The 19244-nt window shown below is 46.1% G+C and overlaps 1 protein-coding gene across 2 annotated transcripts; it reads right to left on the reverse strand.

The window, feature by feature from the left end:
* Positions 1–35: 35 nt before the first annotated feature.
* On the reverse strand, positions 36–16820 carry tespa1 (thymocyte expressed, positive selection associated 1). 2 transcript variants are annotated; one of them, XM_035388092.1, is made up of 12 exons: positions 16577–16820; positions 15700–15868; positions 15346–15388; positions 11668–11708; positions 9333–9389; positions 8558–8597; positions 7835–7891; positions 6954–7046; positions 6313–6521; positions 4337–5440; positions 3666–3801; positions 36–1316 (listed from the first exon to the last, which is right to left on the reverse strand). In XM_035388092.1, the coding sequence occupies exons 2-10, from the start codon at positions 15845–15847 to the stop codon at positions 4347–4349; spliced, it is 1782 nt and encodes a 593-aa protein (XP_035243983.1). In that variant the 5' UTR covers positions 15848–15868; positions 16577–16820; the 3' UTR covers positions 36–1316; positions 3666–3801; positions 4337–4346. The 2 variants fall into 2 exon arrangements, with proteins under 2 accessions (XP_035243983.1, XP_035243984.1); XM_035388093.1 differs by lacking the exons at positions 15346–15388; positions 15700–15868; positions 16577–16820 and adding an exon at positions 12130–15339 and having other exon boundaries at positions 11668–11850.
* Positions 16821–19244: the final 2424 nt, after the last annotated feature.

Below are 19244 nucleotides of genomic sequence, written 5' to 3' on the forward strand. Positions count from 1 at the left end.
TTGTCTCTGGAAACAAAATGTTATTGAAAAAGAAATGCATAAGACTGGTTGATTTTTAATAAATTACACTATATATGATTCATAAATAAAGAAAGGCAGGAGGATACAGAATAAAAGACGCGTTCTGTCATAAACGGTCCGACGAACGCGGGGCCCTGGACCCTGACTGCAGTCTCCCAGCGAGCGTAGCGGGTCCTTCTGTGGCGAGCCATAAATATCTACTGCATACAGTAGAACTCCACCCCATAATCTCGCAAACTGCCTTACCCTCAGAAAGACAGGAGAGGCCTGGATTTCATAAGTCAAAACCAAATCTACAGGCAAATGAGGATGTAATATCACTGGGATATAACTCCTACTCTTATCATTTTTAGCGAATGGAGGTGCCTTCAGGAAAGGAGTGTACCGTTTTCTCTGGATGTCCAAAGTCATAATGGTGGTATTTTAGCCGTAGCTGAAGGTTTGTGTAACTGCAGGGACGGGCCGTGCTCCGTCTTGGCAAACCGTCCCCAGTCGGCTAGTCCAATGGCGAATATCATGCAAAGAACCCGAAACATGCAAAGTCAAGGGCAGTCCCTTATTGCAGGTCCGTCCTTTAGTATCTACAGCAGGCGCTTCTAGGTCTTTCCGCTGTGTAAGTGGCTGACGTGCTGTGGGACTGTGTCTTTCAGGGTGAGGAAGAGCATGGTCAGCTTCAGGAGTCCTCAGAGTGAGGAAGAGTATGGTGAGCTGCAGGAGTGTTCAGGGTGAGGAAGAACATGGTGAGCGGCAGGAGTGTTCAGGGTGAGGAAGAGCACGATGAGCTGTGGGAGTGTCTTTCAGGGTGAGGAAGAGCACGATGAGCTGTGGGAGTCTTTCAGGGTGAGGAAGAGTGTGGTGAGCTGTGGAAGTGTGTCTCAGGGTGAGGAAGAGCATGATGAGCTGTGGGAGTCTTTCAGGGTGAGGAAGAGCATGGTGAGCTGAGGGAGTGTGTCTTTCAGGGTGAGGAAGAGCATGATGAGCTGTGGGAGTATGTCTTTCAGTGTGAGGAAGAGCACGATGAAGAGCAAGGTGAGCTGTGGGAGTGTGTCTTTCAGGGTGAGGAAGAGCATGGTGAGCTGTGGGAGTGTGTCTTGCAGGGTGAGGAAGAGCATGATGAGCTGTGGGAGTGTGTCTCAGGGTGAGGAAGAGCATGGTGAGCTGTGGGAGTGTGTCTCAGGGTGAGGAAGAGCATGGTGAACTGCAGGAGTTTGTCGGTCAGAGTGAGGAAGGGTTACAGTCTTCCTCAGCGTAGCCGCTGCTGTCTGACTGCAGACTGTCGCCCCTCAGAATAACATCTGAAAGCACAAATCAGAAAAAACTCGAGTGAAAGGGCGAAAGGACCGTTTTAAATGCTTCAGAACTCCTGGAGTTTCCAGACATTTTAAAAAGAAACATCCGTCTAGGACACCGACTACAATCTGGAGTTTTTTCATATGGTTGCACATTTCTGCTGGTACTGTTTAAAATTCTCACCGTTCTGCAGAACGGTATTCATATTTTACCAGCATCTAAAGAGTTAAAAGTATTTCAAACACACATTTTAAACCAGGCCTGATATACTTGTATCTTTAATATAATTTTTTTTTTAATATAAATGAAGATGGATTTTATACAATTCACTTATAGCCTGCTTTATTAATCCGTGTACTAGGGCCAATTTCATTTTGGGCAGCAAGGGTGAGAACAAGACGTTTTTCTCTTAATAACGAAGTGCCTGAATTTAATACTGAAAATAGCTTCACATTTCCTGTCAGCTGACTTCCCAGAGCTGGGTACGAAAAGTATGAAAGTATGAAATGCACTTAAGGAGGGAAAGAAAGCAGTTCACACAACGGGGAAAGCGAGAAAGGAAACCCATCAACACCTCGCACTTGCACTCCTACACACGCTTGCCGCCGCCACATTATGAAAAAGGCGACCCGCAGCTCAGGAAGTACGCCGAACGCTGGTCACATGGGCATATTGGCGGCAGTGGGCTTCATAGTGTGCGCTGGAGATTTTTTTTTAATCAATAGAAATGGCACATATTTTATAACTATCATCCTTCCAGAACATATACAATAATTATAAATGACTGCTTTAAGTCGTACTTGTGTGACTTCTAATGTGGACTAAAAATGGTATCAGCTTTACTGGTACTAAGTAAGAACACAAATACAGAATGCTTCATGAATGCCAGTGCACAGGGCAGGATGTTGAAGAGGTTCAGCTGTAGTATTAGCCTGATATGTCAGGTTCACCATGTTGGGGAATCCACTATGTTGAATCAGATCTGAGATAGGTCTGCCTGGCCAACTTTCATTAATCTGCTTTCCCAATAAACCAGCAGTCGGCTCCCTGGTCATGGTTTAGTGGTTATAATTGCTTAAAATTGCAATGAAATTATATATTAAATCTGCTGATTAATTTTGACCCTGTGTGGGTAGGCACAGCTCCACATAATTGGCTGAAACTTGCCTGGACCAATCAGACCTGCCAAAAACTTGCCTGGACCAATCGGACCTGCTGAAAACTAGTTCCCCAAACTGTTCCCATTCCAGACCCCTTACAGGAATGCAATATACCTCAATACACTGAAATTATATATATTTGCCCTAGTCAACTTCAAGTGCTGCTACTGTGAAGTGGAAACATCTAGAAGCAACAACAGCTCTGCAGAAGCATGTGGCTTGTAAAAATAGTCTATCCTCAGTTGCAACACTCACTACCAAGTTCCAAACTGCCTCTGGAAGCAAAGCGAGGACAAGAACTGTTTGTCGGGAGCTTCATGGAATGGGTTTCCATGGCTGAGCAGCCGTACACAAGCCTAAGATCATCATACACAATGTTAATTAAGCGTTGGCTGGAGTGGTGTAAAGCACACTGCCATTGGACTCTGGAGCAGTGTAAATGCATTCTCTGGAGTGATTAATCACGCTTCACTATCTGGCAGTCTGATGGACGAATCTGGGTTTGGCAAATGCCAGAATAACGCTACCTGCCCAATTGCCTAGTGCCAACTGTATAGTTTGGTGGAGGAGGAATAATGGTCTGGGGCTACTTTTTATGATTTGGGCTAACCCCTTCCAGTGAAGGGAAATCTTAATGCTATGACATTCTACAGTTTGGGGAAAGCCCTTTCCTGTTTCAGCATGACAATGCCCCCGTACACAAAGCGAGGCCCATAAAGAAATGCTTAGCTGGTGTGGAAGAACTTGACTGGCCTACACAGAGCCCTGACCTCAACCCCATCAAACACCTTTGGGATGAATTGTAATGCCGACTGCGAGCCAGGCCTTATCGCCCAACGTCAGTGCCCAACCTCACTAATGCTCTTGTGGCTGATTCGAAGTGAATCCTCACAGCCATGTTCCAAAGTCTACTGGAAAGCCTTCCCAGAAGAGTGGAGGCTGTTATAGCAGCAAAGAGGGGTCCGACTCCATATTAATGCCCATGATTTTGGAATGAGATGTTCAACAAGCACATATGGGTATGACGTTTTGGTGTCCACATACATTTGGCCCTGTAGTGTATTTTGCAAATACCATTTCTGTGAAATATATTTATTGTTAAAGTGCATATATTTGCAGTATATCACAGTATATTATATTTCTATAAACACTGCCCTAGCGATAGGGGTAGGGCCTGCTGTTGGAGGGACTCACCTTGGTGTCTTTTGACGGCAGACAGTGGAGCTGCGGCCATAACAGTCCGGCCGTCTGTCGGTCCAGCATCGTCTTCCCCCGCACTTTGAACCTGGGACAGAAGAGCGGGACCATCGTCTTCACCAGCACTGTGAACCTGGGACAGAGGAGCGGGAGCAGCATTTAACCGTTAGCATCGTGCTAACGGTAGCAGGCTCACAGGATTCACAGGATTCACCACACACAGACTGGACGTCTTGTGAATCCCAGATGAAACCTTGTGAATACAACATAAACCTGTAAACAGAAGCCTGTTCATTACACCTACACTGCAGACAGCAAGATGGAGTCTTATTTGTTGCTGGCATGTGAGGGGTGTGGTTTAAAAGTCACATGGGCAAAGGAGGGAGGAGTTACACCACTGCTGTTGGTGGGGTATTAATGGGGTAAAGATCCGGCTTTGGTCAAATGTGTCTTCAAAATTTAGATTTAGAAATGCAGATGAAATCTGAAAAATCTGAAGATCCCTGACAATGTTCACCGACGTGTAGTCATAAGAAAAAAAGACAAGCCTTTGTTCTGAATAGTGGCGAATGCTGTCAGTAATCTGCAGGAATTTGACCAGTGTTTAAAGGGTCTTATGTGTTTCAGACGTATTATTTAGCGCGGGTGTGGTGAAGACGGGTCCATACCTCCTCCAGCTCAAAGGAGTTCGCCTGCTGATCGCTGGGTCGTGGCTCCTGCCCCAGGGACGGAGCTCTGTTGGGGCTCAGGAAATTCGGGCAGCCCCCGGAGTCTGAGGTAGGGGCGATCACATTGGGCCTGGCGTGACTGGGCGCGTCCGCGTAACCGGCGGCAACGTCCCCCTCCCACCCGGTCACGGTGATGCGGCAAGGCGACGGCTCTGCGGAGAGGACGGGGGGGGGGCGCGGGCGGGGGGTCCGGCGGTCCGATTCCGGCCAAACAGGCCTCGTCCCGCACAGGTTTATTTTCTACACTCCCGGCCCCTGTGCCTGTGTTTCGGACGGCCTGGTCCGTCCCGGACCCACCCCCGCAGGCCGGGGGGTCTGTGGACGTGTCCTGCGAGGGAACCCCTCCAGGAGGGGGCGCTCTTTTGAGCGACCTGAATGGAGCCAGTCTGACGCTCTCTGTGATTTGAGGGCAGATGACGTCCTGGGTGATCTTGCGAATGGGAGCACAGCCGGCACCGGGTTCGAGTCGCGAGGCCAAGGGTTCCGCTGGGCCGGCCAGACCAGGAGCAGGGCTGGGCTCCGAACCGGGCCGGAACTTGCCAGAAATGGACCATCGCGGACGAACTGCCGCCTGGCACTGAGTGCTGTCCGGTTCAGGTCTAGCGGCTCTTCCGCTGTCCGTCTCCCTGACCCCGCCCCTTTCCCCAGGGTCCCCCCCCTCTTTGTCGGCCTTCCCCTGGGCCTCGTCCCCAGCTTCCTGGTCCTGCAACAGGACCTCTGACCTGACGCTCCCTATTACCATGCCGACCACGTCGGGCAGGCTGCGGCGCTTGCGCGGGGAGGCGGGGTCTGGGCCGCGGGAGAGGGAGGGGCCTGTGTAGAGGCACATCTTGGAGACGGTGTCCTTGAAGCGCTCGACGGGCGAGCGGGGCTCGCTGCGGACGTTGCTGAAGAACCGCGAGCCGATCTTGGTCTCCACGGGCGACGGCGAGAAGCTCAGCTCGGGCGGGGCCAGCTTCTGCAGCGGCGTCCGCGACACGTGCGAGTACAGCGAGTAGAAGGCGTTGGCCATCGCCGTCAGCACCTCCACCTGCCGGAAACGACCTGCAAAACAGCAGCACAGCCAATGAGCAGCTGTCTCACAGGAACAAAGCCAATGAGCAGCTGTCTCACCGGAACACAGCCAATGAGCAGCTGTCTAACCGGAACACAGCCAGTGAGCAGCAGTCTCATGGGAACACAGCCAATGAACAGCTGTCTCACAGGAACACAGCCAATGAGCAGCTGTCTCACAGGAACACAGCCAATGAGCTGGCGTGTGTAAGGTGCAGTCTGTAAGGTGACAGGTGTAGTCTGTAAGGTGCAGTCTATAAGGTGACAGGTGCGGTCTGTAAGGTGCAGTCTGTAAGGTGACAGGTGTAGTCTGTAAGGGTGCAGTCTGTAAGGTGACAGGTGCGGTCTGTAAGGTGCAGTCTGTAAGGTGACAGGTGCGGTCTGTAAGGTGCAGTCTGTAAGGTGACAGGTGCGGTCTGTAAGGTGACAGGTGTAGTCTGTAAGGTGCGGTCTGTAAGGTGACAGGTGCGGTCTGTAAGGTGCAGTCTGTAAGGTGACAGGTGCGGTCTGTAAGGTGCAGTCTGTAAGGTGACAGGTGCGGTCTGTAAGGTGCAGTCTGTAAGGTGACAGGGGTGGTCTGTAAGGTGACAGGTGTAGTCTGTAAGGTGCAGTCTGTAAGGTGACAGGTGTAGTCTGTAAGGTGCAGTCTGTAAGGTGACAGGTGTAGTCTGTAAGGTGACAGGTGCAGTCTGTAAGGTGCGGTCTGTAAGGTGACAGGTGCGGTCTGTAAGGTGACAGGTGCAGTCTGTAAGGTGACAGGTGCTGTCTGTAAGGTGCGGTCTGTAAGGTGACAGGTGCGGTCTGTAAGGTGCAGTCTGTAAGGTGACAGGTGCGGTCTGTAAGGCAGGCGTTCGCGCTCTCACTGGCGAGCGACAGGCCCGGGTCCTCCTCGCGCAGCCGGCGCAGCTGCGACTCCAGGAAGAGGCGGAAGTTGATGCCGCGAAGCCGGGACGGGAAGCTGAAGAAGCGGGCGGGGATGCGGGCGGGGACCTGCGGCTCGTCACAGCCAAAACCCAGCTGGTACAGCGTCTCCTCCGCGTCCTCCGCACAGAGCTGCAGCACCTCTGACACGCTGGGGGGGGGGGGGGGGGGGAGAGAGGAGAGGGAGGGGGAGTCAGAGCTGTGTTTGAGTCCTGCTGCTTTCAGTCTGAAGAGGGTATTTAACCCTGGTTCAAGCAGACCATGCGTCTCTCCAGGACCAGGGCTGGGGACCCCAGCAGACCCTGCGGCTCTCCAGGACCAGGGCTGGGGACCCCAGCAGACCCTGCGGCCCTCCAGGACCAGGGCTGGGGACCCCAGCAGACCCTGCGGCTCTCCAGGACCAGGGCTGGGGACCCCAGCAGACCCTGCGGCCCTCCAGGACCAGGGCTGGGGACCCCAGCAGACCCTGCGGCCCTCCAGGACCAGGGCTGGGGACCCCAGCAGACCCTGCGGCTCTCCAGGACCAGGATCAGGCAACCCAGCCCTAATGAGGGGGTAGACTGTAAGCCAGGGGAACCTGTACCTGGATGCTGTCTTGCTGGTTTCGGATGAAAGGCCGCTAGACGCCATGCTGTGACCCAGGTTGACCAATGGCAGGCTGAGTTTCTGCTGGAGGCTACAGATAGACAGACAAACAGACAGCCAGACGGACAGACAGACAGACAGACAGACATGCTTAGACACAGCCAGACCTTTTGTGATTACTGAGCTCATCAGTGCCCTCTTTCTCCCTAATTATGTTCCAAACAGTTGATTTTGGTAGGCCCAATGTTTGGCCTGTGTCCCTGACTGTTTTTTTCTCAGCCTCATAATGGCTTTCTTGACTTTCTTTGGTACTCTGGTCCTCATGTTGACCAATGGCAATGACAGACTCCAAAGCCAATGAAAAGCCTAGAATCGAGACTAGATACGGAAAGCTCTCTTATACCTGCACTAAGGAAACAATTTAACACACCTGACTAATCAGAAACGTCTGTGATGCCATTGGTCCCAAACATTATGACGCCCTGAAATGGGGGGACTATTTATAAAAAGTTCTGTAATTTTAACCAAAATATATAATATAAAAATAGGCTTAAATAAAAGCTGAGAATGGGCAATTTTTTGATAGCAAATCAAAAATTTTGGAGTACAGAACCTAATCAATAATAATAATAATAATACATTTTTAAGTCCCCTACCTCCACCCTTCCCCCTCCGGCATAATATCCGCTAACCCCAGTATAGGAAATTCCATATCATTACTGTCCTCCACCCTAATTGCTTAGGAGCAGTGGGGCAGCCACAGTGCAACCACAGTGCAAGGCCCGGGGACCAGCTCCAGCTCTGAGGCCCGAGCCTTGGTCAAGGGCAACGGCAGGAGCAGACCCAGCCTGAGCAGGTGAGGAAGCAGGTAAGACTCACCTGGTGTCCGGACGTTTCTGACGAGGCCTGGGTGGAGACAGCAGCAGAGGGCAGGTTCTAAAGCGGAATTCACATAAAGGACAGGTGAGCAACAGGACAGGTACCTTACCTGGCTGAACCAGCTTTCACTTTCATCGGTACGGACCGCCAAAGTTCCAGTGGAGCTTATCGCTTTTCACCTGGAACTGCCATTTTCATACTGCCAGTACTCAGAAGCCACACGTGGAATGCAAACACATTTCATAACCAGGTGTCTCTTAATTGAGCTAATCTCTAGCACAATGCAATAAAGCGAGCTTTAAACAGACCGACAGGCACAGTCAGGTCCCTCTGTGGAAATGAGCTGTATGTCTCCACATACACTTCACAGACAGCCTGTTTGTATAGCGCATATATTATGCTGCTCTAAACTTAATTAAAAAGCTGTCAATGTTAAGATGCCCTATACCACGGGTTCATAAACTTTTTAATATCAGGACCCAAATTGGGTTAGTGCCTTTCATGGACCTGTCAAATAAAAATACTAGCATAGCCTAGTGGACTACAGCCTCATTCTGGAACCAACCTCATACACTCGCACAATCTATTTTTGGTCCCGACCCATAGTTATAGAAACACGGCTCTATTCTGTTTAAATGATAATTACTGCCCTGTGGATTGCCCTCATATTGTTGGAGGAAAATCCCTTATTAGAAGGGTGAAGAACATATTTGTATCTCTTACCCTGTCTCTGGTCCATCCTCTTCAATATTTAACACAGTGGCTGGAGAGTATGAGAATTACATAGTTACATGAGAGCAAAAGTGTAAAATATCAACACTGCATTAATTAAGTCAGGAAGGTAAGTAGCAAAGGTACCATCACCTGAAGTAGATACTGATAAGCATGGTTACCACCATGGAGACCACTAGTGCTGCTTAGGTTTCTCAAAATGGAGGAGCTTTAAGAGAACTCAGATCAACACCATCAGCTTTAAGAGAACCCAGATCAACACCATCAGCTTAACAGAACCCAGAACAAAACTCTCAGCTTTAACACAAAACCCAGATCAACACCATCAGCTTTAACAGATCCCAGATCAGCACTCTCAGCTTTAACAGAACCCAGATCAACACCATCAGCTTTAAAAGAACCCAGATCAACACCATCAGCTTTAACAGAACCCAGATCAACACCATCAGCTTTAATAGAACCCAGATCAACACCATCAGCTTTAACAGAACCCAGATCAACACCATCAGCTTTAACAGAACCTAGATCAACACCATCAGCTTTAAAAGAACCCAGATCAACACCATCAGCTTTAACAGAACCCAGATCAAAACCATCAGCTTTAATGGAACCCAGATCAACACCATCAGCTTTAACAGAACCCAGATCAACACCATCAGCTTTAAAAGAACCCAGATCAACACCATAAGCTTTAACAGAACCCAGATCAACACTCTCAGCTTTAAAAGAACCAAGATAAGCACAGAGTCTATGTCAGTTTACTCACCTTCTGCACCAAGACTCAGGTCATCTTCAAAACTGCTGCTGGCTTTCAGCAAAGCCTCTGGAACAGCAAATACACCATTTAAAGAACCAGTACACTTTTAAGTGTTCACTGTACATCAAACCTTGCATCAAAGCTACGCACATGACCTCACTCTAAGGACTGTTGTATATTCCTGTTCAGCTGGATATAAGATGTGTGTGAATTCCATCTATAGGAGAGCATATTTCTGAAATACATTTATTCTTATATTTATTTATACTTTTTGCATCCACATGACTCCCACTGAGAAGAAATATTTTTTTGAAGCGCGACACTGAATAGTTTCAAGGTCAAAAATATTTTGCTGCCATATTGCCAATTCAGCATAATATGGAAACAATTACTCGGTCAGGTAGGTCTATGTGGAAACGTTTGAGGCCCACAATCAGACATCATCCATCCACTGCAGGTGTGACATGAAAGCATAGCATAATGATTAGTAAACCGGGCTTGTAGCTCAAAGGTTTGGGTTTTGATTCCTTAATGGGGTATAGCTGCTGCACTCTTGAGCAAAAGTATTTAACGTGAAATGCTTGTCCTTGAGCCGTCCAGCTGTATAAATGGATTGTGTGACAAAATAAAAACTTGAGCTATATAAGCTGCTCTGTTTATGAGTGTCTGGTAAATAGTAGTAATGTACTGAGTGATCCTCACTGTGAAAGCACAAGATCCAGCTGTGAAGGACAGGCCTTCACAGGAGCCCACTCCTCCTACACTATCTACAGCAGGGGTCTCAAACTCAAATCATTCACAGAAGCCTATTCTTCCTACACTATCTACAGCAGGGGTCTCAAACTCAAATCATTCACAGAAGCCTACTCCTCCTACACTATCTACAGCAGGGGTCTCAAACTCAAATCTCTGATATCTGCTGTACCTGCTGGTACTTGACAAGTTCCTGCAATTAAGTGCTTAATCTAAGCCACTGACTGGCTAAATAGTCAGGGCACCTGGTTTCCAATTGGCTGCTGACTTAAAGGAAATGACAAAAATCAGAAAATTCAGACCCCTACCCTAAAGCCACAGGAGCTATTTAAGGAACAGCTGTCATACAACGCTAGCCAAGTGTTTGCACACTGAAGCTAGGCAAACAGAGAAGTCACAGACTAAATGTACAGTACAGCACTTGCGTCAAGAGCAGACATTTGTCTTTTAGAAGTGCTTTTCTTTCTCTCATTTCCTGCCCGGCGCAGTGGCCACACCTCCTTTTATACTGACAAGTGTGACTTAGCTAATTTTCACCATCCTTGGCCCACGACTGAGAGAGCGATAACGTTCCCCATTTCCTGCTCTTCCGCAGTTAGGTTTGTGATGTCACAACGTGGTCACGCCTCGATCGCTTCTTCGTTATCATAGGAGATAATGAGACGAGCTTATGCAGCCATGTTGAGTCATTCCACTTACATAACCGCCATTTAGCAGATGCTCTTATCTAGAGAAACTTACAACTTTTTCCACATAAAAATATCCATTTATACAGCTGCATGTATACTGAAGTAACTCAGGTTAAGTACCTCTAGCTCAAGGGTACAGCGGCAGTGTCTTACCTGGGAATCGAACCTGCAACCTTTGGGTTACAAGCACAGTGACCTAACCATATATGATTGCCTTTACATACGTATAAAATATATTTTTAATTCACACATGATTACAATGCAGTATAGCCAATACAATACACAAGGCCTCTGGGTAACTGACTGATACTTCTGAATGTAAACTGTGTAATCTCCTAGATGAAGTACTGTAATAATGAACATGCTGGATACAACTGACACACAGTCATCCCTGACTGCTCTCTTCAGGAGATCACACAGGTGTCCTCCCTTCCCTCAGATAAGGCGTGATGTCACATCTCCATAAACCCTGCCTCTAAGCAGCTGGATAAATCTCTTAAAATCTAAGCATCTGTGATAGTCACGTGACCAAAGCATCTCGTCTGGCACAACCAGCCACCTCCACAGCCATTGGGCAAATTAGCCACTGGCGCTAATTCAAGGATTTCGAGCTCAGAAAATATTTTTTTTAATCTTAAAAGTGAAAAATGTGGATCACTGGTGCTGGGTACAGAATTTAAGCAATACCAGGAATTGCAGGAGAACCAATTACAGTCCATATTCTGAGTTACATTCACAGAAAAATTATCAGAGTTTAGAAGAGTTCAGAAGAGATGGGACATACTACATCAAAGGAAAAAGCAGTGAATCAGCGTTATTTAAAAATCTGAACATTTATTGTGTGACGATCAAAACGGATATTTCTAAATGTATGGAGGAGCACCAAGTTGCGTACGACTTACCAACAGTCATGTGACTGGGGTCTTCGGCACCCTGCTCTGGCCTGGGGAGAAGAGGAGGGAGTCACAGCATCCGAAGGGAATAAACAAAACCATCATCACCTCACACACCAGCCCCACAAACCATCAGCACCTCACACACCAGCCCCACAAACCATCAGCACCTCACACACCAGCCCCACAAACCTCACACACCAGCCCCACAAACCATCATCACCTCACACACCAGCCCCACAAACCATCAGCACCTCACACACCAGCCCCACAAACCATCATCACCCCTCACACCAGCCCCACAAACCATCAGCACCTCACACACCAGCCCCACAAACCATCGGCACCTCACACACCAGCCCCACAAACCATCAGCACCTCACACACCAGCCCCACAAACCATCAACACCTCACACACCAGCCCCACAAACCATCAGCACCTCACACACCAGCCCCACAAACCATCAGCACCTCACACACCAGCCCCACAAACCATCAGCACCTCACACACCAGCCTCAAAACCCATCAGCACCTCACACAACAGCCCCACAAACCATCAGCACCTCACACACCAGCCCCACAAACCATCAGCACCTCACACACCAGCCCCACAAACCATCATCACCTCACACACCAGCCCCAAAACCCATCATCACCCCACACACCAGCCCCACAAACCATCAGCACCTCACACACCAGCCCCAAAAACCATCATCACCCCTCACACCAGCCCCAAAACCCATCAGCACCTCACACACCAGCCCCACAAACCATCAGCACCTCACACACCAGCCCCACAAACCATCAGCACCTCACACACCAGCCTCAAAACCCATCATCACCCCACACACCAGCCCCACAAACCATCAGCACCTCACACACCAGCCCCAAAAACCATCATCACCCCTCACACCAGCCCCAAAACCCATCAGCACCTCACACACCAGCCCCACAAACCATCAGCACCTCACACACCAGCCCCACAAACCATCAGCACCTCACACACCAGCCCCACAAACCATCAGCACCTCACACACCAGCCCCACAAACCATCAGCACCTCACACAACAGCCGCTGTTTAGGTTCAGCCAGTATTATATTTCATTTAGAGGTGGGCCCAGCTCACAGGGTTTAAACAATCCCAGCACACTCGGAGAGAGTCAGGGTAAATTTTCCCAGAATGCACGGCAGTCCGGTTTCCTGAATGATCTTTTAACGTTATCTCAGCGTTATGGAACACTGCAGGAACAGACTCAGAGCGTGATACAGTTTGGCTGTTCCAGTTAAAAAACACATGTATGGACATTCATCTTAATTTTCTACAAGATCAAACAAATCTATCATTTCAGTACTCAATTGGAACACTCTTAAAATGTATTTCACAGACCTTCTCCCAGGTTATTTCATGACTAAAAGATAACCATCTGGGAATGCTGGCAGTGGGTCTGCATGCAACACGTCTGGAATGTTTGTCTGGCGGACAAAACTTGTTTGGAAAAATAAATATGCTCCAAGACTGTTTAGTGAATGTTATCATAATGGTACTTTACAGCCAAATTACAGTCTAACCAAAATGTGTTCTTTTTTGCCTAATGTTGTTGAAACCATCTGCTGTTTTCTCTGGAAATGAACAAGATTGGCCAGTTACAAATCATCATGCTTAACAGTGATTGGCTGGCTGCACAGCTTCTCTGTGTGATAGGGGAGAACCCACTATCAGCAAAGCTGGGTTGTGAAACTTAACATATTGTGAGGAAGGCATTGGGCAACGTGCATTCTGTGGAATGTCAGAGCCAATCACAGAACAATGCGCTGAGCTTTTATCAAATAAATGGCACCACTGTCATCTAACATTCCTACACATGCCTGGACTGAACACAGAACAAAGAATAATGAGTTGAAACCACTACCAAAATTTCTTTCACTTATGATACACCGTACGCATTCCTTTGCTAAATATGCTATGCGCTGGAATTAAAATCTTTACAAATATAACATGTTTTGATACCTGTTCAAATAGGTTGTGTAAAAATAAGGAAAACATTGACACTTTTGTGCGTATATGGTATTATGTTTTCAAATATTTTGTCATTTAAGGGAATTTGTCATCATACATAAAATGACACCTTCGAAACTAATGATAGTTTAAATGTTTTATACTGCATATACTACACTGAAATGTAGACATAATAAAATTTAAAATGATTCCATTGTTTATTTTTGCATACATGGCCTCTCGTGCAGCAGACTGAACGTTGGCAGAGAGGTAAATGATTAACCAATCAGCAAGACCCTGATTACAGTGGCAGGAAGTGGTGCAGCCCAATGACGCTGCTTCTGCACGCTGCCAGGAGAATGAACCACGAGCAGGGCACAGGCTGGCACAGGGGTTAGTAGGCACATCGGTGTTGGTTGGCACAGGGGTTAGTAGGCACATTGGTGTTGGTTGGCATAGGGGTTAGTTGGCACACTGGGATTGGTTGGCACAGGGGTTAGTTGGCACAATGGGGTTGGTTGGCACATAGCTGTTTTCTGGTCATTTGTAGGTCACGGACACAAACATGTAAAATCAAAATGTTTGTTTTCTTGAACTATGGTCGTGTACCATGTTAAAACACCTGAAAAATTACTTCTTTGTGAGTCAACGTTTACGTTTTGTAGTATCAAAAGTAAAAAATCGTATCATAAAACTATGTTGGATAGAAATTTTGGTAATATATTACTTCCAGTTTAGGGATCGGAATAAGCTGCATTTTGATATAAAATTTGAAAGTCTGTGATGAGTGATGTTTGCTGGGTAACATTATATTATCACAGGGGTGGGTTCCTATGTGAGCGGGTTTTGTTGGTACACTGATTTTGGGGTTGGTTACCGCAATGTTAAAATGCTACAGTTACAAAGAATGAAGTAACCAATAGAAAAAAAATTTCTTATATGTAATTCAAAGAAGTACCAGAAAATATGAATATTCAACGGAATAAATATCAATATAACTGTGGATATGAAAATATATTTATTCATACCTGAGACCTTAACTTTTCATTTGCTACTTGCTAGGATATTCTAATATGAATTTTACCAGACAAAAACGGCCAACCAAGCCCGTCTCCACTACACGAACGATGACAGAAAAGGACGCACTCCATAGGGCACAAGCGGCACAGCTACCTCTTCCAATCAATAAGGCACAAATGTGGTTCACACTTGTTTTTGTTTGTGTTCTAACCCCCCAGAACACCTTCCTGTCTGCTGGAGACGTAACTTAAAATAGAAAGTGGAAATCTATAACCTCCATAGTCACACAGAGACATTGCCTTTACTGGTAACCGAAACCGTCGATTTCCTGTTGCTAACCTTTGGGTAATAGGTTATAAATAGAACCGTAAGAAGTTTGAGAATGCTGTAACAGTCCATATTGTAGCAGAATGCAGTCTGGAGAAAATGGAGTAAACTACTGGAAACAAAGTTCGGTAGCTTTGAACGCAAATGTCAAGTGAATAGGCCAAATTGTAATTCGGCAGATATCACCTTTGTTGAACATACTCCCATCACTACAAATTCAGTTTGATTTCAGACGCGCAACCACCTGTATTCTACAGACAGCGTTAGACCGATGTCCGGTGTTTTGTGTTTATCACTCTGGGGTAAACCGGCGTGTCTCGGAGACGTTTGCGCGCGTGCTCACCCGCAGCCTCGGAGCCAGCTCTCGATCTTTCCTGCGCAGCATCCTGTGGAAACACACACAGGCTCAAAAACATGCCGTGAAGAAGGAGCGTTGCGTCTCTGAGATGCGCATTCGCGGGCGTCATTCGCCACTTCATTTTATCTCAGTCAGTTCTGGTGCCAGGGTAGCCTACGTCTGTGGGCGGCATCTTTAGGAGATACAAATATAAACTGCAGCTATCATGCGGTTGTTTTCGATTGTTTCCTATTGTTTTTCAGTAACCTCAGTTTTGTGGTTCTGGGTATTGTGATTATGTTCGCATTTTCGCATTGTTTGTTCTCTCGGAACACCTAGAACAGCTCTGACCCCCCTGACCTTCCAAGAAGACGTCATCATCCGGTAGGGTGTCAGAGGGGGTGGCGGGCACGCGGGGCTCCTGGGGGTCCCTGTCCTCCAAAGTGACCCAATGCCGGCTGGTGCGCGCCCACGCCAGCCGCCGGTCTGTTGGGGACGGGTTCTCCATGCAGGCCTTTATAATGGCAGCCTGGCGTAGGAATGGAAGCGTAGGAAGCGAATTCAAAGGCTTAATTTAGCCACTCAGTGCAATATCTACCGTTATATCAGAATTAATGTCGCATAACACACAGCCAATCAACATACTGACTGCAGAATAACTGCAATTATTATCTGCAAGACCAACTGAAATGTAGCCTATTTCAGCCCCAAAACATCATGCAGCGGCTGATGTTTCAGTCAAGTGAATGAGGCGTTAGTGTCAAGTAAATAAAATAAGTAAAATTCTGGGCAAAACTGAATGCTTCAATAATCCTAAATTTTCTTGACCAAGCATCGAATACAGGTCGTAAGAAAAACGTAACAATCTTGCATGTTAGAATTATTTAGACATACTTTTAGGCTTTCGTGGTATATTTATGCTATGAAAGGATACTGTTATATACCATTCAGGCACGAGATAGCCATCGCACTGAACAGAAACCCACGCACTAATTTAGAAAAAAGTCTGACAGATCCTGCTGCCGCCCTGAGAACCAAAGAATCTCGCAAACCCACTGTCGGCTACTATCTTGTGCCTTAAACTGGAAATAGCAGGTAACATATTAGCTGCACGGGTACGCATACAGTATTAGTATCAATGTTTTCGGTGTCTCACTGTTTTCGGTGTAAGGGTAAATGCTTTTACATCGGGCGAAAATTGATAATATTAGATTAAGATAGGAGTTCGGTAGCCTACCTTTGGCCGCGCTGATTCAGGTAGGTCTCAGCCAGCTCCCCGGCTTCTGCATCGTTCCGATAAACTTCAGTCCGCTCTCGCTGACATTTGCACCAGCTAACTTCCTCCTCTCCAGGCGAAAGCTTCAGCTGCACGCATCCATTTAGACCTCAGCCACCCCGCCAACCCAAACTGTCAAGAATGCGCACTTGCGACAAATGACGCGTTTACTGGCTTAACCTAAGCAAGGAAGAAGAAAAAGGAAGTGTGCGCGAGATGAAACGCTGTGACGATCTCATGGCGCCCAATCTTTTAGAGGATTTTTTTGTTTGTTTGCCATTAAACTGTATTTAATATAGCCTATCTAATTTAATAAATTTTAATGGCCAACCAGCCAGTGATCAAAATAATCAGCCGATGTTATGCTCTTTGAAGTTTGCGGCAGTAGCCAATTCCTTTCGCTTTAAATCTATGTCTAACACTCATGTAATAACCAAAACTAGGGATATCCTAGTAATATAATGAATTATTTTTTATAGCATTAGAAAAGTTTATTTATTTATTTATTTATTTATTTATTTAGTTAGTTAGTTAGTTAGTTAGTTAGTTTTCACGGCTTTAAAAAGAAAGGATTTTGGCGAGGTTTAAAAACTTAATTTCGCTCGTATCAGCAAGACAGTGAAGGTGACCAGAGCGATGTGCCAAGAATGATGATCAAAATTTGCTCAAAACTCCAATAGGCCTGATCATAAAAGCCCGCGTGGGACGATCGATAGGCCTATCAATGCCGTGACCACCAGGTAAATATGCCGCTCCAGGCGGTGCTGTCGGATATAAATGTCATGCTCCACTTTACTTCACTGCCCAGATATCGTACAACGGTCAGAGGCAGCTGGTTTGCATTTGATTATATCATCTCTTTTAAACAAATGAGCGCCTAAAGAACAGTGTCGGCACACACTGTAGGCAACTTTTTGAAAAGGGCTCCACTGTCGTTGACGCATACAAAAGTGCGCTAAATCCATTAGCTATTGACTGCGACTCATTATGTTTAACTTCAGCCTATAAAAGTTTATATTGTTTTGAATGCTCGGGCTTGCGATTACGACGAACTGCTACCAGTTGACTCTTCAGAAGGCCTAGTCAGCTCACTGGCCTTAAAGACTGGGGTGACCCAATTCCGAGCGCGTTCCCCGTAGTTCCGTACTTAATACCGATCTCTGCTGTGAACCACAAAGGACGCGGATGACTTTGGGATGCTGAATTAAAGAGGAAACAGGACACATGACTGAGCTGGGGGAGGAGAAAATGAGATGGGAATTGAGAGTAGGGGAATTAAGCAGTAGTAGTAGTAGTAGAACTTTATTTGTCCCCGGAGGGGCAATTGGTTGTGCAGCAGTGGAAACAATAACACAAGATAAAAAAACACCCAAGGCAATTAAATACAACATATAATAAAAAAGTAAAAACATAGAATACATGTAAAAAAAAAAAATTAAAAAAAAAAAGAGTAGGCAGATAACTTGGGAAGATTTATCAGAACTTTCCAGAATGCCAACGAGGTAGCCTAATATGTTGATTTTGCTGGTCGCGTATGAGGGGAAAGCGTGGTTTTAAATTAAATGTAGCCGGCGCGACATTGATCATTTTCATTATAAGTCGCGTTGACTGAACTCTATGTATTGTACATGCATATTACGGCCACAAGATGGCAGTCGAAACAAATACACACAACGTCTTCGCCGATCGGGAGATTTATGAACCAAAGGACTGATACAATGGAATGCATTGGTTAATTACATGCAGTGCTTAATTCAGTAATACTTATCTTGGTCAATATTGTATCCATTATTTTAAAGCGAATGTGAAATTAAGTACATGAGGTATTTGATTTTTATCGAGTTCTCTAACTCCCATCCAATAACTATGCAGTTGTTTGCACTTACATGCATGAATTAGGCTGTTACTTTATCCAAATAACACCACCACGGCAAATAACGCCTCGCATAAATAATCAAATTAACTGCAAGACCCAGAATAGAGTAGACAATAACTCTAACACAAAATAAGCCAGTAAATCAATACTTGTGTACTAACATTTGAGGTGACGTCCTTAGTAATAATCAACATTATTACAAAACAGAGAAAGTGATATCGTATTAAATCTGAGTTCCACTGTTAGTGTAAATGGGACTGGTCCAGGTTCAAAAGGAAAAAGAGGCAATCTGAAGTGATGGATTTTCAACGGACTCCTTCTTCTTGGTAGATCTGTATGGCACTAACTACGGCCCTAAGACAGCAAATAAACATATTAAGAATTAAAATTAAATAAATGAACAGATAAATAAATAAGAACATAAAGAGTACAATACTTTTCTTAAAAGAAATGTTACATCGTCTGTGGATAATACTTTGCATGTGCCTATCTTTTCCTCTGGTGAATATACCTCATTAATTTAATTAACCAATCACAATGCTAAAGTTTAAAAAAATAACTGCCATAATACATGCATATTTGTTCTGCCCCTGCTTAACAAATGATTGTGATTGTGACAGTGATTCAGTTGAAGACTAAAATGAAAATTGAGTTGCTTACATATCACTGACTTTTTGAGCAATGTGAAACAAAAGACTAGTTCCTCAGTCACAGAAATACGCATTTTGGAGCAGTTGTGGGTGTTGGTGAACG

The sequence above is a fragment of the Anguilla anguilla genome, chromosome 13 (genome assembly GCF_013347855.1).
Source record: "Anguilla anguilla isolate fAngAng1 chromosome 13, fAngAng1.pri, whole genome shotgun sequence".
Classification (NCBI taxonomy): domain Eukaryota; kingdom Metazoa; phylum Chordata; class Actinopteri; order Anguilliformes; family Anguillidae; genus Anguilla; species Anguilla anguilla.

Bases quoted from the DNA above. Each gene is read 5' to 3' on its own strand.
- tespa1 (XM_035388092.1), bottom strand. From the start codon at position 15,847: ATGGAGAACCCGTCCCCAACAGACCGGCGGCTGGCGTGGGCGCGCACC. The intron at 7,892-8,557 runs GTAAGAGATACA...ATTCCGCTTTAG, and splicing joins GAGGATGGACCAGAGACAGG to AACCTGCCCTCTGCTGCTGT. The intron at 6,522-6,953 runs GTACAGGTTCCC...CCCCCCCCCCAG, and splicing joins ACCAGCAAGACAGCATCCAG to CGTGTCAGAGGTGCTGCAGC.